We start from the raw sequence: 27315 nt of genomic DNA, 5'->3' as shown, positions 1-27315 counted from the left end.
ACACACACACACACACACACGTCACCCTCTGTGCTATATACAGACATACACATCGCCCTCTGTCCTACACACATGCACACAGAGGCACACACAGGCACATAGACACACACATACATGTCACCCTCTGTCCTACATAAACACACAAAAAAAACCCCAGACACATCAACCTCTGTCCTATATACACACACACACACACACACACACACCTTTTGCAATCAGCCTCAGTGGCAGTTAGTCTTAGATTTATATTGTCAGGTTCTCAGAGTAGTGATTATGTGTACTGCACAAGGCAGTCTTTGTGAACTCCGTGCAGGAAGGCCAGGGCAGAGCACTCTGGACAAAGTTCACCTTGTCCTGTTCTGTCGGGAGAGCAGTGCGCCAAGTCACCCTCCTAGGTAAGTGTGACCGTCCTAGCCTCTGGGATTCTACAAAATCCTAAGTCTGCATGAGAAACGTGAGTGGCTTTTACTTGTATCCCAGTCCCAAAGTTCCCAGGATTGCTTGAGGAGGGCTGGGCCCTGTGGCACTGCTGCTGTGGGTTCTGAGTCTCCCTGAGCGAGCGAGCGAGTGAGCTAGCGAGCGGTTTCCTGTCCTTCCAGCGGGTGCCCCTGCAATGCTGTCTGCTCCCGTGGCTCTAGCAGAGCCTCGTCGGTTACTCTCCACCAACAGACCTTCTGTGTTAATCTTTAATTTGGGCCTTACACATGGACTGTTTCTGTTTAGTTGGCTGTTCTGTTTTGTGGCAGTGTCTGGCCATGTTTTCCTGCCTCCCCCTGCCAAGTGCTAGGGATTATAGGCGTGTCCGTGTACCATGATGCCTGCTTCCCTTCTGCATTTGAAATTGCTCATTTCATATGTGTGTATGTGTGTGCGCATGTCTGTCTTTTTGTGTGTCTGTGTGAGTGTATGTAATGTGTCAGGGTGTATACAAAGACAGATGAGGAGACCAGCTCTGTCAGAGCAGGAGTAGAGACATGGGGGGCACCAGGCTTGTTGCATGGATGTTGGGACCTGACCTCTAGTCTTCAGGATTGCTGTTAACCTCCGATCCACCTCATGCCTCCTACCCCTCACCCCTGCGTGGTGGATGGACGAGGCCACATGAGCCCTTCTTTGCATTTTCAGCTTCAGTGTCACAGACAACTGAAGTCATGCGTTCCAATCTCTGAAATATAAACCATTTTCAAATTTTTGTAGCAGTGTTGATGCTTAGATGAATTGCCAGAGTCCCAAGTGCTGGCTGGGGGAGGGCTGTGCTGGGGTCCACCGTGCACTCTGCGGGGAGGGCTGTGCTGGGGTCCACCGTGCACTCTGCGGGGAGAGCTGTGCTGGGTCCACCGTGCACTCTGTGGGGAGGGCTGTGCTGGGGTCCACTGTGCACTCTGCGGGGAGGGCTGTGCTGGGTCCACCGTGCACTCTGCGGGGAGGGCTGTGCTGGGTCCACCGTGCACTCTGAGGGGAGGGCTGTGCTGGGGTCCACCGTGCACTCTGCGGGGAGAGCTGTGCTGGGGTCCACCGTGCACTCTGAGGGGAGGGCCGTGCTGGGGTCCACCGTGCACTCTGCGGGGAGGGCCGTGCTGGGGTCCACCGTGCACTCTGCGGGGAGGGCCGTGCTGGGGTCCACCGTGCACTCTGCGGGGAGGGCTGTGCTGGGGTCCACCGTGCACTCTGCGGGGAGGGCTGTGCTGGGGTCCACCGTGCACTCTGCGGGGAGGGCTGTGCTGGGTCCACCGTGCACTCTGCGGGGAGAGCTGTGCTGGGGTCCACCGTGCACTCTGCGGGGAAGGCTGTGCTGGGGTCCACCGTGCACTCTGAGGGGAGGGCTGTGCTGGGTCCACCGTGCACTCTGCGGGGAGGGCTGTTCTGGGGTCCACCGTGCACTCTGCGGGGAGGGCTGTGCTGGGTCCACCGTGCACTCTGCGGGGAGGGCTGTGCTGGGGTCCACCGTGCACTCTGCGGGGAGGGCTGTGCTGGGTCCACCGTGCACTCTGAGGGGAGGGCTGTGCTGGGGTCCACCGTGCACTCTGAGGGGAGGGCTGTGCTGGGGTCCACCGTGCACTCTGCGGGGAGGGCTGTGCTGGGGTCCACCGTGCACTCTGCGGGGAGGGCTGTGCTGGGGTCCACCGTGCACTCTGCGGGGAGGGCTGTGCTGGGGTCCACCGTGCACTCTGCGGGGAGAGCTGTGCTGGGTCCACCGTGCACTCTGCGGGGAGGGCTGTGCTGGGTCCACCGTGCACTCTGAGGGGAGGGCTGTGCTGGGTCCACCGTGCACTCTGAGGGGAGGGCTGTGCTGGGTCCACCGTGCACTCTGAGGGGAGGGCTGTGCTGGGTCCACCGTGCACTCTGAGGGGAGGGCTGTGCTGGGGTCCACCGTGCACTCTGAGGGGAGGGCTGTGCTGGGTCCACCGTGCACTCTGAGGGGAGGGCTGTGCTGGGGTCCACCGTGCACTCTGAGGGGAGGGCTGTGCTGGGGTCCACCGTGCACTCTGAGGGGAGGGCTGTGCTGGGGTCCACCGTGCACTCTGCGGGGAGGGCTGTGCTGGGTCCACCGTGCACTCTGCGGGGAGGGCTGTGCTGGGTCCACCGTGCACTCTGAGGGGAGGGCTGTGCTGGGGTCCACCGTGCACTCTGAGGGGAGGGCTGTGCTGGGGTCCACCGTGCACTCTGCGGGGAGGGCTGTGCTGGGTCCACCGTGCACTCTGCGGGGAGGGCTGTGCTGGGGTCCACCGTGCACTCTGAGGGGAGGGCTGTGCTGGGGTCCACCGTGCACTCTGCGGGGAGGGCTGTGCTGGGGTCCACCGTGCACTCTGCGGGGAGGGCTGTGCTGGGTCCACCGTGCACTCTGCGGGGAGGGCTGTGCTGGGGTCCACCGGGCACTCTGCGCCAGGCTCATTTCTTTTTGACAGGGGTGTCATTACCATTACTAGGAAAAGTTTCCCATTAGAAATTATTTTATTTATATGTATGTGCATATATGCAGACCACACATGAAATTCAGTCCGGCTTTTGGGATTGTTTTCTGTCTTGGGCGGCCAAGGTTCTATATCTACCCATGCACTGTTGCTGCTGTGTTACTGTGTAGCTTAGGGTGCTGTGACTAAATACCCTGGGCTACATAATTACCTGCTATATCCCTTCTTCATGAAAGAGAAGCATGCAGGGAAAGAATTCAGTCTGCTGTGCTTCCTAATTTGGGATCCTTATACAGTTCTGTCATTAACTTCTTGACTTAAAACAGCCTGTGTTCATATGCCCCGTAACATGTTATCACAGGCAGTGAGATGGTTCCACACATAAAGGCCCTCGTTTCTAAGCCTGGCAGCCTGAGCTGGACACCACATGGCAGAAAGAGAGAACTGAGGCCAGCAAGTTGTCCTCAGACTCTTACATGTATGCCATGACATACGCACTTACATGTGAGCACATATACATACACACACACAACCACACAAATATATTAATAGAAAGGTTATGGACTTGGCATGATGGCTCAGTAGGCAAACGTGCCCAGGTAGGTCTGGACTTTAGTTCAATTCCCAGAAGGCGAGAACTCACTCACTCCACACAGTGATCCCTGACTTTAGGATCCATCCCTACATATACATCATACATATGCACGCAGTAATAAATAATGTTTAAAATGAGATTACTAAGTTCTATCAAGTGTTAACCATGCACTCTAAGTGTTTGCTCTCAGTCACATGACACCACACAGGCCATGAGAGTGCTGGGTGTCCTTCCGGGTCAGCCTTAGGAATGGGGACTGCAGCAGTTCAGCCAGAGTGGCAGGAGCTCCCCTGGGCAGGCGCTACCGTTTTCACTCTACCTCCGGCACAGTTAGGCACCTATAGCACATTCTTTTTGTTTTTGTTTGTTTGTGTGTTTGTTTTTATGAGACTGTGTCTCTCTGTGTAGTCCTGGCTTTCCTGGAACTCACTGTGTAGACCAGGCCAGCCTTGAACTCGCAGAGATCCAGGGTCCTCTGTGCTGGGATTAAAGGCATACAACACTACACCCAGCCTACAACAATTTTTAAAGCAGACCCATTTACAATAATAGAAGGTCATACCAGTTTGCTTTTTGTTGCTGTAAAAATACTAACGAGGACTAGTTCAAGTAGGAAAATGTCCGTAACAGCATACAAGAGGATGCGGGGTCAGGCAGTGTATTTGGCAAGAACCTAGAGAAAGGAGCAGAGACACAGGCCATGGAGGAGTGCTGCTCACAGGCCACTGCCCTTCGCCTGCTCAGTCTGCATAACTCTGGGCCACCTACCCAGGAGTGGCTCCTCCCACAGTGGCCTGGATCTGCCCACAGCAATCTTTAATCAAGATGATGTCCTCTTATGGAGACAGTTCCTCAAATGAGGTTCCCTCTTTCCAGGTGATTCTAGTTTGTGTCAACTTGACAAAAAGTAGCCAGCACAGGCATTGAGATTGTGAGTTTACACACTCCCTAGTGTGTAAATGTGCAGTTTCTTGCTACTTATTGTTAATACAGTTGTTTACAGCAGATAAATCATGCTACATGCAAAAATGTAGTATCTTTAGAAAGATCAGGTACAGGGCTTATACTTGAATGAATGTATTAAATACTGTTCTTTTTTTTTTTTTCCTGAGACAGGGTTTCTCTGTGTAGCCCTGGCTGTCCTGGAACTCACTTTGTAGAACAGGCTGGCCTCGAACTCAGAAATCCTCCTGCCTCTGCCTCCCAACTGCTGGGATTAAAGGTGTGCACTACTACCGCCCAGTGTGTTTTCTTGTTGTTTTAATAATTTGAACATGTTGTAGAAGGTGCAACTGGAATACTTTATAAGGCTGAACGTGGTGGCACACACCTTTAACCCCATAACTGGGGAGGCAGAAGTGGGTGCATCTCTATAGTTTACATATCGAGACCTGTCCCCAAAACAAAACAGGACTGTTTTATAAAACTTTTAGAATTGGGGTTATAAAAGAATAGCAACCTGTTCTTTGGGGGGGGGGGGTAGAAGCATACAGCCACACCCCAGCCCACTGTCCATTCTGCGGGAGAGTAGATTGCTGACACTGAGTAGGGAGAAGTTAAAGTGATCAGGGCACAGCTCCTGACCTCCTGCCTGGCATCTTTACAGAAAAACCAGAACTGAGCATGGATGGTGTTTTCTGAAATCCCACCCCATAATCCCAGTACTCAAAAAACTGAGGCAGAAGGATTACCCTGAGTTCAAAGCCAGCCTGAGCTACAGAGGGTGTTCCAGGCCAGCCTGGATGGGCTACAGAGGGAGTCCTGTAGAGATGGGAGGTGGGGCTGGCAGAAATTGCTACATAGGACACAAGGATACAAGTGGTGAGCACTGCACACTCCTGCCTAGAAACTCACTTCCAGCTCTTCTGCACGAGTCTGGAGGAGCTTTGTGGTTTTGCCTTTCCCAGGAAAGGTCTCATTTTACTAAGTGACAGGTATACTTTTTGGTGAATAACAGGTAAGACTGGGTGTTCATCCTGTTGGCCGGCAGGATGCCATAGTGAATCTGTACAACAGTGGCGGCACATGCACACTTGATGGGATATAAGTAGAACAGCATATCGAAGACGTCTACACGTAAAGTGTCTTAGTCCCAGTTTGCCATGTACATCTTTTCTGGGTGACCCCTGTCTAAGGGATCTTCGCATGAACAAGGCTACAGTTTTTAAAAAGTCTCTGGGCTGGAGAGATGGCTCAAGGGTTAAGAGCACTTGCTGCTCGCCAGAGCCCTGGCTCCCAAAACCCTCACCAGCACAAACACCAGCACCCGCACCAGCACAAACACCAGCACCCATGCCAGCATCCGCACCATCACCTACACCAGCATCCACACCAGCACCCACACCAGCACCCACACCAGCACCCGAACCAGCACAAACACCAGCACCCTCACCAGCACCCGAACCAGCACAAACACCAGCACCCATGCCAGCACAGACACCAGCACCCGCACCAGCATCCACACCAGCACAGACACCAGCACCCATGCCAGCACAGACACCAGCACCCGCACCAGCACAGACACCAGCACCCATGCTAGCACAGACACCAGCACCCGCACCAGCATCCACGCCAGCACAGACACCTGCCTCTTGAGGCACAGCACCTGTAATTCCAGCTCCAGGACTCTGACACCCTCTCCAGGCTTCTGTGGGCACCAGCACATGTGTCCTCAACACACAGACTCACACAGACTCATGAATAAAAATGAAACCCTTTAAATAGAAGAAAGAAAGGCGGGGAGCAGGGGTTAGGACAAACTCCTGGAAATAGTTTCATAAACTTTCCTGTCCTCATTTGGTAATAAGTCACGCTTTGCATTGGCTTTGGGCTTCATCGATCTGAATATCCACTCATGTCCTGCAGAGACATTAATGTGTGTGTGCTGTGGGAGCTTTCCAGCACCTTCCTAGCCAGGTCTTCACGGATGTCACCTGACTGCAGTGACTTTTAGGTGGCTGATTTTATGTGTCTTTACAATAGCATCATTTGTCCTTGTTCTATGGGCAAGAGTTAGAAATTGTGTTTATTATTATTATTATTATTATTATTATTATTATTATTAAAGTCAATCATTTTCATCATGAAATTTGTCCTGACTCTAACAAAAAAAGAAAAAAATCCCCCTGCTTTCAACATTAGTGGAGTGATCTGAATGGGGTTGGCTTGGCATGTGTTTAGACTGCAGAGTCGGATTTGGCTTCCAATAGAAGAAAATCTGTCGCTTGTTTATGATGTAAGCATACTTGTTTCTTCCCATTGGAAACCTTTAAGTAAAACATTGAGCTATCACTGCAATGCCCCTGCCTCTTGGTGGTGTCCCCAGCCCCTTTCCACTGTTAACGTCTGTGCTAAATGAAAGAATCCCGGGCTTATTTTTAGTAGCGCTTTCCTTTCTTGGCTTGCATGACATTTTACCTTTCTTTTCCTTTCTTTTTGCCGTTTGCAAAGACTCTTGGGAGGATTTGACAGATTTGGTGGAGCAAGTGCGTGCTGATACCGAAGGTGCGTGCCACACCAGCAGCTTTCAGCTCGGTCTTTCCTGTTTCCTTCTCCTTTCCTCTTTTTCTTTTGAACTTTCTAACCACCGTTTCATTGTTTTTCATAAGAAGGAGTGTCAGATTTGGGTTTTGTGCACCATGGCAATCACTAAGCAGTCCCTGTGCTTGGCTGTGAGTAGTGCAGCCTTTGTGTGTGTGTGTGTGTGTGTGTGTGTGTGTGTGTGTGTACGTGTGCATCTTAGAATGCTTGTCAAGACATTACAAGGGGATGTTATTTATTTCAAAGATGAAAGGGCAATGTTGTAAGATGACATCAAGTTTTTCTATGACTTTTTAAAAATCCACTTACAAATTTATGAGTTTCACAGCAGTCAAAATTAACAGCAATTTCTGAAAAGTGTAGAGTCCAGCCTGTTTTTAGTGTTGGATCTGTAGCGTCTATTTCAGTCTTCATCAAGATGATACTCATTGCACATCACTGCCTCTTGAATCTTGCTAGCTTTTTCTTTTTTTTTTTTTTTAAATGTATTTATTTATTCTATGTAAATACACTGTAGCTGTCTTCAGACACTCCAGAAGAGGGCATCAGATCTCATTACAGATGGTTGCTGGGATTTGAACTCAGGACCTTTGGAAGAGCGGTGCTCTTAACCACTGAGCCATCTCTCTAGCCCTCACTAGCTTTTTCTAATGATAGTTTTTAGATATCATTCCGACACCAGATGAAGACTACCATTTTACAGTGTACAGTGTGACTGTTAGTGCGTTGACAAATCTGTGTGCTTCTGTCACCACCGTCCAATCCCATGTTTTCATCTCCCTCAGAAGGAACTTCTTCACCCATCACCAACCACCCCCTGCCTTGCCCACCTCCCTGTCCCTGTCAGGCCACAGACTCTTCTATCTTTGTAGATTTTCCTATTCTGGGCATTCCACGTAAGCACTGTCATGAGCTGTGTGTCTGTCTGTTCATGGCCTCTCTCAGCATGTTTTCAAGATCCATCAGTGGTGTGGCCAGAGAACTTTCTTTTGTATGAACACACCATGTTTTGTCCATATTATGTTGGTAGGTATTTGGCATGTTACCGTTTAGGGGATAATTGTAAGGAATGTTTCTGTGAAAACACAGAATGTGTCCATATTGTTTCATATTGGGGAAATACCATGAAGTTGAACTCCAGATAGCGTGGTAATTCAGCAGCGTGTGTGTGTGTGTGTGTGTGTACATGTGTGCGCACGCGTGCGTGTCTGCCTGCCTGTCTGTCTGTGTCTGTGTACTATGTGTCTCTGTGTTTTGCCTGAAAGTATGTCTTTGTACCACAGATGTACCTGATGTCCAGAGTCCAGAAGAGGACATCAAAAGTCAGCTATGAGCCACAGGATGGGTGCTGGGACTCTACTCAGTTCCTGGACGAACAGTCAGGGCTCCTAACCAATCAGCCATGTCTCCAGCCCAGATCTTAGCATTTTTGAGAAATGTCAGACTTGTCTAAAGTACCTGCAGCATTTCACGTTTCTACCACTAGTGCTCAAGGTTGTAATATCTTTAAATCCTTAATTAGTGCTAGCTAGTTTCCTTTCTTTAAAAAACTTATTATTGCTGGACAGTGGTGGCGCACACCTTTAATCCCAGCACTCAGGAGGCAGAGGCAAGTGGATTTCTGAGTTCGAGGCCAGCCTGGTCTACAAAGTGAGTTCCAAGACAGCCAGAGCTACACAGAGAAACCCTGTCTCAAAAAACAAAAAAAAACAAACAAACAAAAAACCCTTCTTATTGGTTCATATGTGTTTTATCTACATGCACATATGTGCAGTGTGTGTAGTAGTGCCCACAGAAGCCAGAAGAGAGGATCAGATCCCTGGAACTGGGGTCATAGATGGATCTGAGCGGCTCTGTGGGTGCTGATGTCCGAGCCATCTTTCCAACGCTCTTCCTTCCGTCCCTTTTTTCTTCCTTCCTTATTTTCTTCCTTTCTTTCTTCCTTCCTCCCTTCCCCCCCTTTTTTTTGTTTTGTGTTTTAGTTTTTAAACAACATATCTTATTGTGTATATTTAGCTGGCCTGGAACTCTCTATATAAGCCATGCTGTTCTTGAATTCACAGAGATCTGACGGCCCTGTCTACTGAGTGCTAGAATCAAGATGTTTATCTTTATTTCCTTGATTGAATTCTTTGAAACACAAATGTTTTTAAATAAATTGGAATATAGCTCTTCTATTATTTCTTTTGATGCATGAACTTTGGGTCTCATATCTAAGAAAACATTGCCTAGCTCAGGGGTACAGAAATCTGAAAAATTTGGATCTATATTTTCTATGATGAGGTTTATAATTTTAAGTTTTAAATCTTGTTCTCTGGTTCTTTTTAGTTAAAAAGTAAAGAATTTTTTAAAATTGTAACATGCATATGTGTGCACAAGTGTATGTGTGTTTGTGCATGTGCATGCGTGTGTGTGCATGTGTTTGTGTGTGTTTGTGTGTGTGTGTGTGTAGCTGGAGTTGTAGGTGGTTGTGAGGTGCTTGGGACTCCTCCTCTGCAGGAGCACCACACACTCTCAACCCCTGAGACATCTCTCCAGCCCCAAACATTTGGTTTTTATTTTTTGTTTTTGTTTTAATTTTTCTGCATGTAGATATATCTTTGGCACCATTTGATCACAAACATCTCATCATTTCTGGACTCTGGATCCATTTCACAGGTCTACACATCTGTGTTGAAGGACAGTTCCTCTCAGTCTTGATGTCCATGGCTCTGTAATTAGTTTTGAACTAACAGTGTGTGTTCTCCAACACATTTTTTCTTTTTCTAGATTTTTTTTTTTTTTACTCCCCTGGGTCCCTTGTATTCCTATAGGTGTTTTAGATAAGCTTGCCAGTTTCTGTAAATAAGACAGTTGGAATTTTGGTAGGGATAGCTTGGGTCTGTATTAAGTCAAGGAATATTGCTGTCTTAGAATTAGTAAGTCTTGGATCCATTGACGTGGGATGCCTGTTTATTTTGATGCTTTTAAGTTCTCAATTCCACATTTGTTTGTTCTCAGTGCACAAAACTTGTTCCTCATTTGCCAGTATATTTGTATTTTCTTTTTGGCACCATGTAAGTAAAGTCATCTTTAAATGTCATTTTAAGCTGTTGATTTTCAGTTTGGTCCCTTCTCATCTACAAGGAATATATTCCAGATCCACAGCTGACTCTTGAAACTGTAGCAATATTAAAAGCTATGTGTAGTATGATTTTCTCCCATATACTTCTCAAGGAAAACATTCACTTATTAGGCAGAGTGAGAGATTAACAGTAACCAATAACACACAACAATTATAACCATGTAGTTTAGAAACGATTATGTCCATGTGACCTTATACTTTATGACCCTGAAGTGCACCCACAGCATAGTTGTCTTTCCTTATAAAGCTAAGCATGTTCAATTTTCACTTGACAAAAACGCTTTACAGTTGAATGTTTCTTCAAGTCATCAGCACTGTTGCTAATGGCCATTAATAAGTAATAGACACACTGTGAGACTGCATCTGAGGCAGCTTCTGCGTGACTGGCAGGTGTAGCCTATGTGGCCTGGAGATGCCCCCACAAGGGGTGATTAGTTTCCATGTGGGCAAGAAAGGGAGTGCGCTTCTAGTACACTGCACAGAAAGGCATGCACTTTAAATCCTATTGGTCGTTTATTTCTGGAATTTTCCATTTAATATTTTTAGATCACTGTGACCTGCAGAAAGCAATATCACAGAAAAAAAAAAAAAAGAAAGAGACTGCTATACGATTAAGTCCTGTATTGATCTTATAACCTGTAGTCTTGCCAAGTATACTTGCTAGCTAATACTTTTTCTTTGTTATGGATTTTTTTGGGATACATTAAACCTTTAATACCATATTCTCTGAAAATATTTCAGAAGACGCTGGTTGGTTTGGTTTGGTTTGGTTTGGTTTGGTTTGGTTTGGTTTGGTAATTGCCCTGGCTTAACTCTCCTATCGTGTTATGTAGAAATGGCCGTGTGTGCCTTGTTCCTGGTCTCTAGAGAAGCCTTCAGTCTTTCCTGAGTCCACCACCTTTGGTGGTGTATTAGAGAGGAGTTGTTCCTAGTTGCCTTTTACCAGGCTAAAGAGATCCCCTTCTCTTCCCAGTTTGTTGCATATAAAAGTAAAGGTTGTTGGCTATCTACAGCTGCTCTGTCTGCGTCTATTGAAACCACAGTTTTTATTGATTGGGTGTGTTGCATTGGCTGACTTGTGTATGTTGAAGAAGGTTCACATTCTGGCATAAATCCTGCTTGGATGTTACAATCTTTTCTGTGCTGCCAGTGTTTTGTTAAGGCTTTTTGCATCTGCATTCATACGGAATATTTTAGTCCAGCTCTGCCTTTTCTTTCTTTCTCTCAGGAAATGCTGGTATGACACGCTGGAAGTCCCATCTTCTGTTTGTGGACTCGTTTGTGACAGATGGATGTTAATTCTTTAAATGATGACTAACTTCAACAGCTAGGCCATTTGTTTTTGGTCGTCTCTCTGTGGGACTTTATTTTTGCTGTATTTCAGTTTTTATCTTTGGTAGTTTTAATAGTTTGTATTTTTCTAGTAAATCGCCTGTCTCGCCTGTAATCTAACACATCAGCATACATTTTTTTCTTGTACAGTTTCATTTGTTTCTATAAGGTCAGTGAACCCAGTGTCTAGTCTTTCCTTTTTTTTTTTTTTTTTTTTTTTTGGTTTCAGTCATTTGACTCTTGTGTTGGTCAGTGGTGGGGATAAATATCAATGTTTCTTCTTATTACTGTTTTAGGGGAAGAAAGAATATTTGGCCTTACAGTGTAATAAGGGACAGAGCTCGTCAGGGCAGGGAAACTGTGGCACCTAGAGTGTGAGGCAGTTTGTCACATTACATTTGAGTTAGGGTATTGCCAGGTCACCCAGGCTGACTTCAGATTCATGATCTTGTTGCTTCAGAGTCCTGGGTACTAGGATTATAGGCATGGGTCAATATTTCTGGCTTTAATATTGTTGATCTTTACCAAAGATTCAGCTTTGAGTTTCATTGCTTTTGTTTTTTAAGTTCTGGGTTTTATTTTTCTCCTACTATTTAGTTATTTCTTCTTTACTTAATCTCATTCGTCTCCTTTTTGGTGATATATATAATATATATTATGTTATGCTTATTATAGCTTAGCTTATTGTATATTATAGCATATTATATACCTGTTACTTGCCTTTCTGGAATCATGACGTTTCGACATACTAGAGACAGAAGAATCTTCTAGGTCAGTGTCTCTGAGGCTTTGATGCATATGCAGATTGCTGGCCTGTCCACTCTAAGTGAAAGTTCAGACCCGGACTTACCAGTGCCCCTGAGCCTGAGTTCTCAGCCCCTAAGTCTTTGCCATCAGGTGCTGATGCTGCAGGGCCAGAGTTCATGGCATTTGATACCAGAGTAGTTTGCAGGGTTTTTTGGAGGGGGGACATGGCCATTTCTCTAAATTCTGTGGACCTTTCTGGGGCAGTCACTAAAAAGCCAGTGTCACAGTGTGTCATGAGGATGTTTGATGTGAACGTGGGTCATTTCCACAGGATAAAAGAGTTACAGGTCTAGTCCAGCCTTCTCACTGTTACTACACTGCAGGATAATTTAAGCCTCAAGGAGACAAGATTTATTTCATAAAAGCAGATTTTTTTTTTTACACAAGTAAATAGTTGATACCAATAAGAGTGGATATAAACTTTCTAAAAGAGCTAAATTTAAGCAAAGTTCATCTTTGAATTATACTGTTAACAAAAAAAGACAGCAGTAAAGATGAATGAATTTTTGATTAGATGTTTTCAACAAGATGGTATAAAGATGAGTTAATTTATGATTAAATGTTTTCAACTAGCTACTTTAACAGAGTGTATACCTCAGAGTGGTTCTGAGGTAAGTCCCTCCTTAGTCCTACCAAGTAGAAATATATTTGGTATCTGACATAGCATTATGGAGACTATAAATAATCAGATTATCTATGGGGCATAAAACTGTCACTTTAAGTGATGACAGATACATAGTAGGTGTGGTTGCAAATACCTTTATTCCCAGCACTTGGGAGGCAGAGGCAGATGGATCTGTATGAGTTTGAGGCCAGCCAGGTCTACATTGCTAATTCCAGGACAGCCAGAGCTGTATAGTAAGGCCCTGTCTGGGGGTAAAACTTTTGATAGTGCTTTTATGTTTTTTTCTCAGTACCAGGAATGAAGCCTAGATCCCACAAATCCTAGGCAAGCGCTCTAGAACCAAGGTAGACCAGGCTGGCCTTGGACTCAGACATCTTCCTGCCTCTGCCTCCCGAGTGCTGGATTAAAGGTGTGTATCACCATGCCCAGTTCGACTACTTTTTTTCCAGACAGGATCTTACTATATGGTCTTGAGTAGCCTAAAATTTATTATATATGGCCTCAGACTCACAGAGATTTTACCTGTTTGTGTCTCCTAAGTACTAAAATTAAAGGTGTGTACCACACCATACATAGTCTGTTTTTGTTACTGTTTTTATAACCTACTAAGAACACTTAATGACACCCATATGTGTAGGATGTGGGGGCATCCACTGGAACATAGGAATACCACTAGCAGCTACATCTTCAAAAAAGAGTGATTCTCTCTATCCCCAACACAATTATCAACTGCCAGGAGCACCTCAGTATGGGGAGGGGAGGTCACCTACCCCATCTACCCCAGAATTTCTTCTGGTCTGGTCTTGTGAGGTCTTGTGCAGGTGATCTGAGCTGTTACAAGTTCATTTGGGACAGCCAGGCCATGTTCAGAAGAGAGCGCTCACAGAGTCCTCTCTACCCTCCACACCTCCTCCTCTTAGGTGTTCCCTGAGCCCTGGGCACTGTTCATTTATTTTTTATTAGTATATCAAGTATCAGATTTCCTTGTGGCTTTGGTTTACCCTCTCCCACTCCTTCCTGTGTCTCAACTCCCTGCCCCCTCCCCACTTAAACCTCTCTACCTCCGGTCTTCCCCTACCTTTCATATCACAAGCATTCTGTTGCCCTGCCCAGCTTCAAGGATTTTCCCCCGTTAATGGGCCTCTCTCTAGTCTGCAGATCTCTGTGTGTACTCACTGCCACATAGAATTAATAGCTTAGGTCTACATTTGAGAGAGAACATGTTTGTCTTTCAGAGCCCAGTTACTTCTCTTAATATAATATTTCCTGGTTTCACCCATTTCCTGTATGTTTATTAACCTCATTTTTCTTTATAGCTGTGGGGATTCCACTGTGTATATGTACAACATTTTCATTATCCATTTATGAGTTGACGGACATCTGAGCTGTTCCATTGTCCTGCCGTTGTGAATAGAGCATGACATAGCCGTGCTGGTGTCTCTGTCCTTGACAAGGTGATCTATGGTGACGAAGGAGGGTCATATGGGGCTGGAGAGATGGCGACTGAGCAGTCGAGAGAGCACTGACTGCTGTCCCAGGGCACTCAGGTTCAATTCCCAGAACCTACATGGCAGCTCACAGCCATCTGTAAACCCAGTCCCATGCCCTCTCTGGCCTCTGTGGGCACCAGGCACACATACAGACACATATGGCACACAGACACATATGCATGCAGAACATCCCTTACATAAAAAAGAAAAAAAATAGCCTCAAAACATTTGTCAGTGTGCAAGTAACAGGAGTAGAATCCAATTTCAACTTTGATGTATAGTTTTTCTCTAAAATATTACCTAAGCCACGCGGTGCACAGGAGTGCATCTGTTCTCTGGGCTGTGCAGGAAGCAGAGGCATAACGATTGTGAATTCAAGACTAGCCTGGGCTACATAATGAGATGCTATCTCTAAAAATTACTTAATCAGGTGGATATAATAGTAGCTAAGAGAGCACTACAGTAAATCAGGATTTTCATAGTTAGGGCCATAAGTCTGTTCATCTCTACAGTTAATATAAATTGGTTTAGGATTTGGTCATTTTTGCTTTGTTGACTTAAATAAAAAAAGGTAGATTAAGTGAAAACATTGCATGACTAACTAGCCTGTTTTTATGTTGTTTAAGTGTAGTTGTAGCAGGACTTTGGTCTTCCTGAGCAGTGCTTAAATGTTTCATAGATCTCTGGGCAGCTTTTACTTTATTTTCACAAATGTGATATGTGCTGATGCTTGGGAGTATATACACATACCCAATGCAGACAGTAGCTTTCATGAACGCAAGTCCAGATCCTTCCTTTATGGATTATAGAACCTGGGACACAACACGCTTATGTCCCTGCTCTGTTACCTAAAGAGAGAGGAAACGGGCTGCCACCAGTCAAGAGCACTTGCTGCTCTCAGAGACCTGCACTCTGTTCCCAGCACACACATGGTGGCTCACAGTAACTGCAGTCCCCGGCGACCAGACACTCTCCCAGCCTCCACAGGGGCCGCATGCTTGTGGAGTAGTCACATGAAGACAAAACACTCATTCACATAAAAATAAATAGGTCTAAAAGAAGGGGAAATAGCTCAGTGCCAATAATGAAACAGTGAGTGACTGAGGATCTTGTTAGGCATGGAGAAGCAGCAGCATCTGTACCCCAGTTCATTTGTACAGAGATTGTGGTGAGGCACGAACCCAGAGTTGGAATTGAACAAAGGCATTGTGTCGTTGGCCACTGTACTACCAGCCATATACATAGCTCATTACAAGAAGCAATTAAGACCACAAGTGGACAGCCTCGTGGTGGCACACGCCTGTAATCCCAGCACTCTGGGAAGCAGAGGGGGGCGGATTTCTGAGTTCGAGGCCAGCCTGGTCTACAAAGTGAGTTTCAGGACAGCCAGGGCTACACAGAGAAACCCTGTCTCGAAAAAACCAAATCCAAAAAAAAAAAAAAAAAAGACCACAAGTGGATATAGTTGGTTGTACATGGTTATAATCCCAGCACTCTGGAGGCTGAGACTAAGGATTGCTATTACTTCTAGTGAAACCTTGTCCCAGAAGAGAGAGAAGAAAAGGAATCCACATAAGAGGTACACAGTACCTGGATGTTTTGTGTCCTGGGCCCCTGCGCTCAAATAGCACTGAGAACCAGACTTTGTGTGCTGAGTGTTGAAAACTTGGGAGTTACCACATTACACCAATAACTTATTATGAATTAATGGTGATTGCTTTAGATGGGGTTACTATTGCTGCTATGAAACACACTGACCAAAAGCAGCTTGGGGAGCAAAGGAATTATTTGACTTACAGCACCCGAATCTGAGTCCATTGAGGGAAGCCGAGGCAGGAATTCCAGCCAGTGAGACAGGAGCTGATGCGATGACGACGCAGAGGCCTGGGAGGAATGTTGGTTCCTTGCTTGCTCCTCACAGTAGCTCAGCTTGATTTCTTACAGCTCCCAGTATCACCTGAATCCGGGTATCACCGCCCACAGTAGGCTGGGCCCTCCCCCATGAGTCACTAAGAAAATGCACTCCTGGGTTGCCTGCAGCCCAGTCTTATGGAGGCGGCTTCTCAGTAGAGATTCCGTCCTCTGAGCTGACTCCAGATTTATCAAATAGACATAAAATAACAAGCACAGGGCTGGTTAGTATTGACACCAATAAAGTAAGTGGCACACTCGCAGTGCTTGTGTAAGCACGGCATCCTTTCCCCACTGCGGTTCTCCATACACTATAAACAGGAAGAGTGGCCTGAAGCCAGGGTACTACAGCAGGATGCTGGGCCAGGGTCCACATAGGTAGAGCATCAGAAATACATTGAAGGCTTGTGATGGGTTGATAAAATAATTCAGTTTTGCTCTTAAAAGGATTAATCATGGAAACTAACATCTTTTTCTACAGCAAGTACGTGGCCAAGAATAATACACCAAAATTACTGTGCGACTTCCCTGGTTTGTGGCCAGCAGCCTTGTTCACCTGCCTTTATGCCCCGCCCCCACCCCACCCCACCCCCACCCCGTGCAGACAGTTTGGTAAACTTGCACTGTTGCTGTGTGCTCTCCCACTGAGGACGTGCATTCCCTCCCCACAGATCCCAACTATCTCATGGCTAACGAGCGCATGAACCTGATGAACATGGCCAAGCTGAGCATCAAGGGCCTGATCGAGTCGGCCCTGAACCTGGGCCGGACCCTGGACTCTGACTACGCCCCGCTGCAGCAGTTCTTCGTGGTGATGGAGCACTGCCTGAAACACGGCCTGAAAGGTGGGCTGTGGCCTCGGGGGCTGTGGCCTCGGGGGCTGTGGCCTCGGGGCAATGGTCCTTAGAAATGCCTAGCAGGAAAGAAAGCTGTTTCCACAGAGGCAAAGAGTAAAAATCCCGGGTGAACAGTGCCAGTGCCCTGGGCACGGCGGCTCACACCTTTGATCGCAGCACTCGGGAGGCAGGGCAGGTGGGTTTCTGTGGGTCAGACTAGCAGGTTTCATGCCAGCCAGGGCTACATGGTAAGAAGACCCTGTCTTTTAAAAAAAAATGTAATGTAACCTGTACAGGCACAGAATTTCAACTGGCTTAAAGACGTATAGTACATAAAAAAATACAGCTGTCACGTGATGCTGGAGTTGGAAGGCTCTTTGTCATTAAGCACATCATGTGTTTGACAGGGAGCTAGCCCTGCCCAGAATGAAGCAGTTACTTGTCCAGGGCATGGGTTGAGGCACAACAGGTGCTGTCTCTGATGTCCTGCTTTTCCCACGTAGCCAGTTCCAGGGCAGGCCCCGGTCTCAATCGCCTGTTTCTCCTCCTCCTCCCTTTGCAGTACTCAGCTTGTCATTGGTTTTTTTTTCTTCACTAATGCTACATGTGTTTTAAGTTCTAACTCATTAAATATTATTATAGGGCTAGATCAAAACTTCTTTTTGATTTAAATTTATTTTTATGTACGTGGATGTTCTGCCTACGTGTGTGCCATGCACTCTTTGTGTCTGGTACCCACGGAGGCCAGAAAAGGACCCAGATCCCCTCCAACTCTAGTGAACAGGCTGCCATGAGGGTGCTGGAGTTTAACCTGGGTCTTCTGGAAGGTTAGCAGAGGAGTATTTATGTTGTAAAGAAAATTAAAATACTGTTTTGTTGCCTTAGCCAAGAAAACTTTCCTTGGACAAAATAAATCCTTCTGGGGCCCCCTAGAGCTGGTAGAAAAGCTTGTTCCAGAAGCCGCAGAGATAACAGCAAGTGTAAAAGATCTCCCAGGACTCAAGTAAGTCTCAGCTTAACTTCTCTTTCTCTCCTTGAAGAATGGTGCTCACGATACTGTGCACATTTTTATAACAGTCCAGATTTGTGATGCTGTTATGTGTAAACACCAAGGGACCAGCCTGTATTCTTTTTAAGAAATATGTGCTCTCTACGGGGAGGTTGTCTTCCGTGTTAGAAATACCAGACATCTCCTTTCTATTACAAATTCAGGTGAGAATCTATAAGCCTTAAGAAATTTGACCTAGGGAGACGTTATGCATGGCTCGATTTGGGGAAAACAGCTGTGTTCATGGGATTTTAAAGCCAAGATTAAGTGAGTCTCAGAAACATAAGGCCTGCCTTTAATTTGAGGGAAATAAAAGTAGGGATTAGCCTCCACAGGAAGCTGGTGTATGGTAACTGAATGGAAGCTTGCACCACCTGTGTCCTTAAGAATATCTTATGTAATCCACTCGAAACTTTGACTTCATCAAATACGAAACTGGTGGAACATTGCCAGGTGGGCTAAAGAGTGTTCTGGTCTTCAGACAACAGCACACTAACTAATGCAAATGCTAGAGTGTGTGTCTGATTGTCCCACAGTCACTTGTGCCAGAATAGGTGGGGATCTGGAGTAGGGCCTTTGTTTATGCTGTTAGCCCATCGGCAGGAACAGGAGTCTCTCCCTCCTGTGCTGCCCCCAGCCCTGCCACCTGTACTTGTCTCTGAGCTGTTTGGTTTCTGTGTACTTGCAGGACACCGGTTGGCAGAGGAAGAGCCTGGCTTCGGTTGGCATTAATGCAAAAGAAGCTTTCTGAATATATGAAAGCCTTGATCAACAACAAGGAACTTCTCAGGTAGGAACACTAGTTGCACTTTCTTCTTGATATGTTCTGCCGATGACATACAAAGTCAGGCCATAGAAACTGCATTTGTGTAGGTCAGAAACACTCAATGCGTGACAGTTTCGTCAGTTCTCTGTGCCACACCTCACACACTCACTCCTAGGCCCAAAAGGGTGTTTTATTACAATTATGTTATCTGTGGCTGTGACTACATACGGTCCTGTGTAGGTCAGGCCAAAACTTAGCACTGCCAGGAAAAAGATGAATGCTTTCAGCGGCACAGCCTGTGCACAGGCCCAACAGGACAAGGAGTTGACAGTCATTACGTACCATTAAAAATGTCATATAGATCACAAGTCATCTAGAGTACATAGCAAAGCCTTGTCCATACATTACATTACAACCATACATTATATAACACGCATACATACATACATATGTAATATACATACAACCATAGCATTAAGAATTAAACGCAACTCATAGAGTGAAGATGTTTGGTTTTGGTTTTTGGTTTTTTGAAGCAGGGTTTTTCTGTGAGCCTCTGACTGTCCTGGAACCTACTCTATAGACCAGGCTGGACTCAAACTTAGAGAGCCATCTGCCTCTACCTCCCAGGTGCTGGGATTAAAAGCATGCACCATTATGCCTGCCAGTAGAAGTCTTTGATGAACAGGTATATAAGATATTTGTATAATAATGATGATTACAAGTATCTCTTTTGCCAGGCAGTGGTGTCACACACCTTTAGTCCTAGTACTTCAGAGGTAGAGAAAAGAGGATGTCTGAGTTCAAGGCCAGCCTGATCCACATAGCAAGCTACAACACAATGTCTGTGTGTCTGTGTGTGTCTATTTACAATAGAATAGATATGTAAATTGTAGTATGTATATATGTTGTAACATGTGGCAGCTATATATAGCAACATGGATTAATCCTGTTGAGTATAATGTTAGACAAACCAATCAGTCTTAAAAATACCTGTGTTGTTGCATTTACATAAAGCTCAGAAACATGCACAAAACTCTGCCTTCCTGCCGGATAGAAAAGAGACTATTCTAGTAAGTAGAGTAGTAAGATCAAGTAGGAAGGCCTAAGGTGGCTTCTGTGTTTCTGATGTAAATTCTTTAATCTGGGTGCAGGTTTAATGAGTGTGTTCTCTTTATGAAAATACATCTAGTGGCTGAATATGGTGGGGCATGCCTGTGATTCAGGCATGAGAGCTAGACTTCTGTAAGGGAAGGAAGTCACCTTCAACTGTCTAACTAGTTTAAGGCCAGCCTGGACTGTATGAGAATGTCTCAAAACAAGTGTGTGTGTGTGTGTGTGTGTGTGTGTGTGTGTGTGTGTGTGTGTGTGTCTGTCTGTCTGTCTGTCTGTCTGTCTGTGTCTTGATGTCTCTGTGTCTCTGTGTGTTTAGTCTGACCTGGAACTCACCATATAGACTGACCTCGCACTTGTAATCTTCCTGTTGGTGCTTCCCAAGTCCTAAGATTATGATTGTGAGATGCCATGCCCAAACTTGGAAACCCTTTTTTGTTTTGTTTTTTTGTTTTGTTTGTTTGTATCTTGAGACATGATATTACTGTACAGCCCTATTAGCCTGGAGCTTACTATTACAGGCCAGGCTGACCTGTAAAAGCATTTCAGTAGACTGTTTTTAAAGAAGTTATAGATTTATAGCAACTTACAAGATACCGAGAATCATTTCTTATATCCTCTACTCCAAATGTGTGTGCATTTACACACACACACACACACAGAGAGAGGGGGGGGGAGGAAAGCTGGTAGTTTACATTAGAGCTCACTTTTGTGCTATACATTCTTTGAGTTCTGAAACTGTGTCCCTGCACTGATATTCTTGGGTCCACATGTTTATGCCTCACTCATTCAAATCTATGTAACTAGCAATCATTTCCTGTCTCCTTGGCTTTGCCTTTTCCAGAATATCAGGTAGTTAGAATCATAAAGGTACAGCCTTTTCACTTAGTCATATACACTTAAGATTCTTCCAGTGTTCTTCATGGCTTAATAATCCATTTTAGTGGCAAATAATATTCTATTCTTTATAAGTTTGTATATCCACCTTAGTTGCTTCAAGTATGTTTGCTTGTTTTTTAAATAAAGCTGTCATCAGCACCCTGTGCAGGTTTTCGTGTGGATGTGAGCTTCTTTGAGTGAATGATAAGAAATGTGATTATTAGATCATACAGGACAGTTTGGATAGTGTAAGTGGATTTGAGCATCTGCGGGTTTTGAAGACTATCTACCCATTTATAAACTTCTAGATACTTGGTGGTTTTGCTTGGCTCTTTTGTTTCTGGGATCTGTGGTGGTAAAAGCCCCAGGCAGCCTGTTCAAGAGAGGGGCTGGCAAAGGAAAGGGAGGTTTTCCTAAATAAATACATAATACAGTGGGATACTATAAGACCAATGTAAACAAAATTATAGGAAATTGTATGTTGAAATAGACATTTTTAAGCCAGAAACTGTTCTCAAGTTAATTATAATGGCTTAAGTGTTCTTTTGTTGGTTAAAATGACATCATTGTATATATGATATGATACATATATTACAAAGGCAAATATGTTTCATAAGTTATCAAAAGTCACTGGTAGATGGAATTGAAAAGTTTTATATGTATTTCTCTTATTTTCTTTTTTACAATGATAACCAATTTTACCTTAGTACTAAGAACATTTTTCTTAAAATTCTGAGATTGTCTTCATGCTGTTTACTGTTCATGTTACGTGGTAGGCAGATGTAGGGCTGGGTGTGGTTTGGGGGTAGAGGACTTGCCTAACATTTATAAAGACCTGGGCTTAATCTCTAGCAGAGCCTCATTTCTAGTTCTCTCTCTCTCTCCTCATTTCTAGTTCTCTCTCTCTCTCTCTCTCTCTCTCTCTCTCTCTCTCTCTCTCTCTCTCCCTCTGTCTGTCTCTCAGTCTCTGTGGGTATGTGTGTATGGATCCATGTATATATAACACATATATAACAATTTGTATTTAAGGAAATCTATTAAAAATATGCTTACTATTTTCAAAGAAAAAAATTTTAAAGAAATTGAAAAAGACGCATAAAAGCTTGCCGCACTGCCCCATGGTGTGTCATGAACACAGACCAGTCAGTAGAGTCTGTATACTACCATCAAGGACAGTAGCTCCCAGGACTGAGAGGATTTACTCATGTGCCTGTTATCAAAAATGTCTGCTTACATAAAAGTATTCTCAGACACACTCATGCTCAACAATGTGATGCTTTTCTCTTTGCCTCATGCCCCATTTGAGCCTTGAGGTCTCACTCTAACAGTGCTCTGTGGGTTTCTGTTGTAGTGAGTTCTATGAAGCCAATGCCCTCATGATGGAAGAAGAAGGAGCTATTATTGCTGGTCTCCTGGTGGGTCTGAATGTCATCGATGCCAATTTCTGCATGAAAGGGGAAGACCTGGACTCTCAGGTATGGGAACACTCTCACTCTCGGCCCTGGTCCTTTAGCCTGGAATGTTTAGCTCATCCTAACCAGTCAGAAGACATTGTGTGCGCATCATAGCAGGATTTCCTTTCATTTCAATGTTATAGAATTACTATGCCTTCCCACCACACACCTAAGACTAATAAAGGAAAGGGTTTAATACTGTATGACTGCTTCTGGCTAAGCACAAAAGAGAACCAGCCTTGAAGAGAAAATGTTACCAGTTTATATATATGGGCCCTAGGCTTAGACAATTTACATATGCTGTCATCTTTAAATCTCCTTCAGGTAGTCTCTGGTTATAGTTTGAACAGTTTGAACAGGACTCAGAAGCTGAAGTCTGGCCACTTGGGCAGATGTGAGGTTTACATAGCATAGCCATTGCCTGAATTATTTAATTAACTACACCAGTGTTGCTATTTTCAAAATAACATCTTGCCCCCTGTCAGGATTATGCTTTACCTGAGAAGTGCAGGGGACTTGACCCTCTGATGTTCCCTGGAGCCCCTTAGAGGCATGTCCTTTGATGGACTGGGCAGGCAACAGAGTCAGGGTGAGCCCGAGTTCCCGATGTTGGGGCACCCACATGACGACCAGGCTGCATGTCTGCTGCACATGTGTATGCTCTGTGGTTGGTGGTTCAGACTCTGGGAGCCCCGAGTGTCCAGGTTAGGTGACTCTGTTAATCTTTTTGTGGAGTCCCTATCCTCTCCGGGTTCCTCAATCTTTTCCCCAACTCCTCCACACGACTTCACATAATTTCAATTATAGAACAAAGTTTTCTTTCTGTTTCTTTTTTTGTTTTGTTTTTTTTGTTTTTGTTTTTTTGTTTTTGTTTTTTCGAGACGGGGTTTCTCTGTATAGCCCTGGTGTCCTGGAACTCACTCTAGAACTAGACCAGGCTGGCCTTGAACTCAGAAATCTGCCTCTGCCTCCCAGAGTACTGGGATTACAGGCGTGCGCCACCACCACCTGGCGTTCTCTAAACAAGTTTCTAACAAGCCTTTTTGGTTAGTACATTACTCTCTTCCAGTTGTAATGGAGGCAGCACCTCTTTAGATAAGTTTTTTCCATTGCTTAAGTTTCCTAAGCAAGTTTATTAATGAATTATTCATAGGATCAGTTTTACTTTTTCAAGTTCCTCTTTCATCTCAGTGTGAATATAAAAAAGTTGTATTTTTGTTTTTTCCAAACTCTTGTCTGGCCTGTACTTCCTTGACTGTGAGGCTATATTAGAACCAGGGCAGCACAGTAACTCACAGCCAAGGCCCTAAAACCCAGCTGCTTAGTTTCAAAGTCTGTCTTTCTTATTTTCTACCTGGATACATCTTGTAGTTAGGTAGGGGGATTTGTTTGCTTGTTTATTTTTTTGGTGGTTTTTTTGGTTTGGTTTGGTTTTGGGGTTTTTTTGGTGCTTTCCATTTCTTGATATGTACAGATGAAGAGATTAATTAACAGGGTTATTCTGAGCAATAAAGGAGTTTGTAAGTTCAGGACTTTGATCAGAGCCACACTTGAGTTAGTTGCCCAATAGTAAAGATGACTTCCCTGAGACTGCTTCTCACCACTTATGTAAGAAATCATGTGATGGGTTCCTTCCATTTAGTCAGGGAAAATGGGAAAGGAGATGTTGTTCCATTGGGATTTTTTTTTTGTAAAGAAATAAGATGGGTTTGGAGAGGTGGCTCAGTGGTTAAGAGCACTGACTACTCTTTTAGTGGTCCTAAGTTCAATTCCCAGCAACCACATGGTGGCTCACAACCATCTGTAATGATATCTGACGCCCCCTTCTGGTGTGTCTGATGACAGCTACAGTGTACTCATATAAGTAAAATAAATAAATCTTAAAAAAAAAAAAGAAAGAAATGAGATGTATAATAATGGGGCCTATTTGAAACAATGAAGATGTCCTTAGTAAAAGTTGAAATAGACACCAGAATGTCAGCAGTGGTCATATGTGGGGTGACATTAAGAGTGTGGGTATTTTAAATTTGCTTTTGTTTTTCAGATTCTGTAAAACACACAAGGGAATAGATATTATTTTGGATTATAATATAACTGTATTATGTTTTTGAGATTAAAGTATAATTACATCATTTCCCTTTCCCTTTCCCTTTCCTCCCCCAGACCCTCTAACAATCCTGTCCTTGATCTCTTATATACGTATATATGTATATTTGTGTATGTATATATGTGCCCCTAATATGACCTGCTCTGGTGTACTCCATGTTATCGGTGTGCGTGTTTCCAGGGCTGAGCGTTAGGCTTGGAGGACGATCGGTGTGCTCGGCTCTGTACATTGATTTCTCCCTCAGCCGCCTTCAGCTGCCTGCAGCCCTTTGTGGACATCCTGTCCACCTGACCTGTCTTCATGGCTGCCCTTCTAGCCTGGGTTTAGGCAATCGTGTAGGTGCGACATTATGGGTGTAGCTTCTAACTAAACATTTTTAAACTATAAAACTAAATAGGAGACCACAAATGGGGACAAGACATTCTGACATGGATGGGGGAAGGGCAGAGATGACACGTGACAGGACCGTGCAGAGAAGCCCGAGGGTGAAAAAGTGAGAGGGAGGGCGGAGGGAGGACGCGGCCCTGAAGAGTATGGAGTGGCGCCCAGGGCTTGGCAAGCTGGCAGAGACCATTTAAAGAAAAATAGCTTCTATGACTAAAATTTAAAAAGTTATTCCTAGCTTCTTATTCTTCTTCTTCGGGGAAAACACCAAATGGCGGATGACGCCAGTACATCGGAGGACCCGGGGGCCAAGGATTAGGAGGCTGCAGCAGAGGATTCGGAGGATTCAGCAGCAGTCTTAGGGGCTGAAAGGGGCCATGGCCATGGTCAAGGCTGTGGCTGTGGCTGTGGTCGAGGCCGCGGGGCTCGTGGAGGTAAAGCTGAAGACAAGGAGTGGATCCCGTCACCAAGCTGGGCCACCTGGTTAAGGACACGAAGATCAAGTCCTTGGAAGAGATCTACCTGTTCTCCCTGCCCATGACAGAGTCTGAGGTCATTGACTTCTTCCTGGGTGCATCCCAGGATGCAGTTCTGAAAATCATGCCAGTGCAGAAGCAGACTCGGGCTGGCCAGAGGACCAGGTTCAAGGCGTTCGTCACTATTGGGACTACGATGGTTACGTTGGTCTTGGTGTTAAGTGCTCTAAGGAGATCGCCACCGCCATCCGAGGTGCCATCATCTTGGCCAAGCTCTCCACCATCCCTGTGAGGAGAGGCTACGAGGCTCCTGGGGAAACATGATTGGCAAGCCCCACACGGTTCCATGCAAGGTGACAGGCCGCTATGGCTCTGTGCTGGTGCGTGTCATCCCTGCCCCCAGAGGCACTGACATTGTCTCTGCTCCTGTGCCCAAGAAGCTCCTGATGATGGCCGGTATAGACGACTGCTGCACATCAGCCAGGGGCTGCACTGCCACCCTGGGCAATGTTGCCAAGGCCACCTTTGATGCCATCTCCAAGATCTACAGCTACCTGACCCCCACCTCTGGAAAGAGACTGTGTTCACCAAGTCTCCTTATCAGGAATTCATTGATCATCTTGTGAAAACCCACACCAGAGTCTCTGTTCAGAGACTCCAGCTGTGGCTACCACATAGGGGTTTTTATACAAGAAAAACAAATGAATTAAGTCTGTTAAAAAAAAAAGTTATTCCTAGAAGAAAATAAAAAGTTTGTAGCAGAATTCCTGAAAAAGAAAGAAATTTTAAACCTTATTCTTTATGCAAAGGATTCTGTCATGAATTGTCTTCACTTTTCCTTTTGTGACTTTCTGTGGTGGAGGGTGTGTGTGTGTGTGTGTGTGTGTTGCTCAGCATAGAAGGTAAGGGCCCGTACCTGCTAGTGAGTGCTATGCTGTCACGCCACGCCCCCCCCCCCCCCCCAGCCACTCACCTTGCCTCTTCTCATTTCTCCCATACCGTTGTGTTCATAGTAAAGTGTTAAATGTTCATCAGAAACTTCTGGTGACCATCGTGGTTTTTAGTCTTTGAATGCCTAGAAAGCAACAGAACCAAATTTTCTATTAACTTCTGAAAATTCTCTCTGTAGGTTGGAGTTATAGATTTTTCAATGTATCTCAAAGATGGAAACAGCAGTAAAGGTAGTGAAGGGTATGTATAAAAAAGTTAAGTGTCCTTTGTCCTTTGTCGCTGATGTAACACATGTGATCATGGGTAGCTTACAGTATTGCCTTAGCAGATTTGGTAGAAGAATGTTTGATTATTATATCTTTTTGTTTGTTTGTTTGTTTGTTTGTTTTTCTTTTGTTTTTTGGATTTGGTTTTTTGGAGACAGGGTTTCTCTGTATAGCCCTGGCTATCCTGGAACTCACTCTGTAGACCAGGCTGGCCTCGAACTCAGAAATCCACCTGCCTTTGCCTCCCAGAGTGCTGGGATTACAGGAGTGCGCCACCACCACCCGGCTGATTATTATATCTTTAATAAAGTCGTGACAAAATATCTGACTATCGGGCCTATGATTAGAAGAATTTCTAGGTGAATGATTTCCTTGCTAGGTATTTTGGAGGCAGAGATGATAAAGATATGTAAGATCAATCTGGTTCTCCATATTGCTTTGTTTTTGTTTTTCTGATGTATAGTCTCATGTCATAGTCCAGGTTGTCCTGGGGCTTACTATGTAGATGAAGCTGGTCTTGAACCTGAGGCTTTCCTGCTGCCTCTACCCCTTAGTGATAGGGTCGAAAGGTGCGAAATCGCCACGTCCAGCCAATTTTCCTGAAGTCATCCTGAAGTCAGCCTGAAGTCCATCTGAGAGTGTAGACAAACGTGGCAACGCTGCCATACCCGTGCCCTGCCCTGGCAGGCTGAACCTGGG

General features: G+C 45.1%; 1 protein-coding gene across 6 annotated transcripts in view; it reads left to right on the top strand.

Moving 5' to 3' along the window:
• Rufy3 (RUN and FYVE domain containing 3) overlaps positions 1-27315 on the top strand; it is a 79426-nt gene that overhangs the window by 26716 nt on the left and 25395 nt on the right. For all 6 annotated transcript variants that reach the window (XR_007980129.1, XM_052198076.1, XM_052198079.1 and 3 more), the window contains 5 exons: positions 17008-17181; positions 18058-18175; positions 18909-19010; positions 22330-22453; positions 26529-26590. Coding sequence is in view for 5 of the 6 variants with exons in the window: in XM_052198076.1 (XP_052054036.1) it covers positions 17008-17181; positions 18058-18175; positions 18909-19010; positions 22330-22453; positions 26529-26590 (580 nt within the window). In the remaining variant the exon portion in view is untranslated. The remainder of the gene's footprint in view (positions 1-17007; positions 17182-18057; positions 18176-18908; positions 19011-22329; positions 22454-26528; positions 26591-27315) is intronic.

The sequence above is a fragment of the Apodemus sylvaticus genome, chromosome 11 (assembly GCF_947179515.1).
Source record: "Apodemus sylvaticus chromosome 11, mApoSyl1.1, whole genome shotgun sequence".
NCBI lineage: Eukaryota > Metazoa > Chordata > Mammalia > Rodentia > Muridae > Apodemus > Apodemus sylvaticus.
This window is presented reverse-complemented; position numbering and strand designations above follow the sequence as displayed.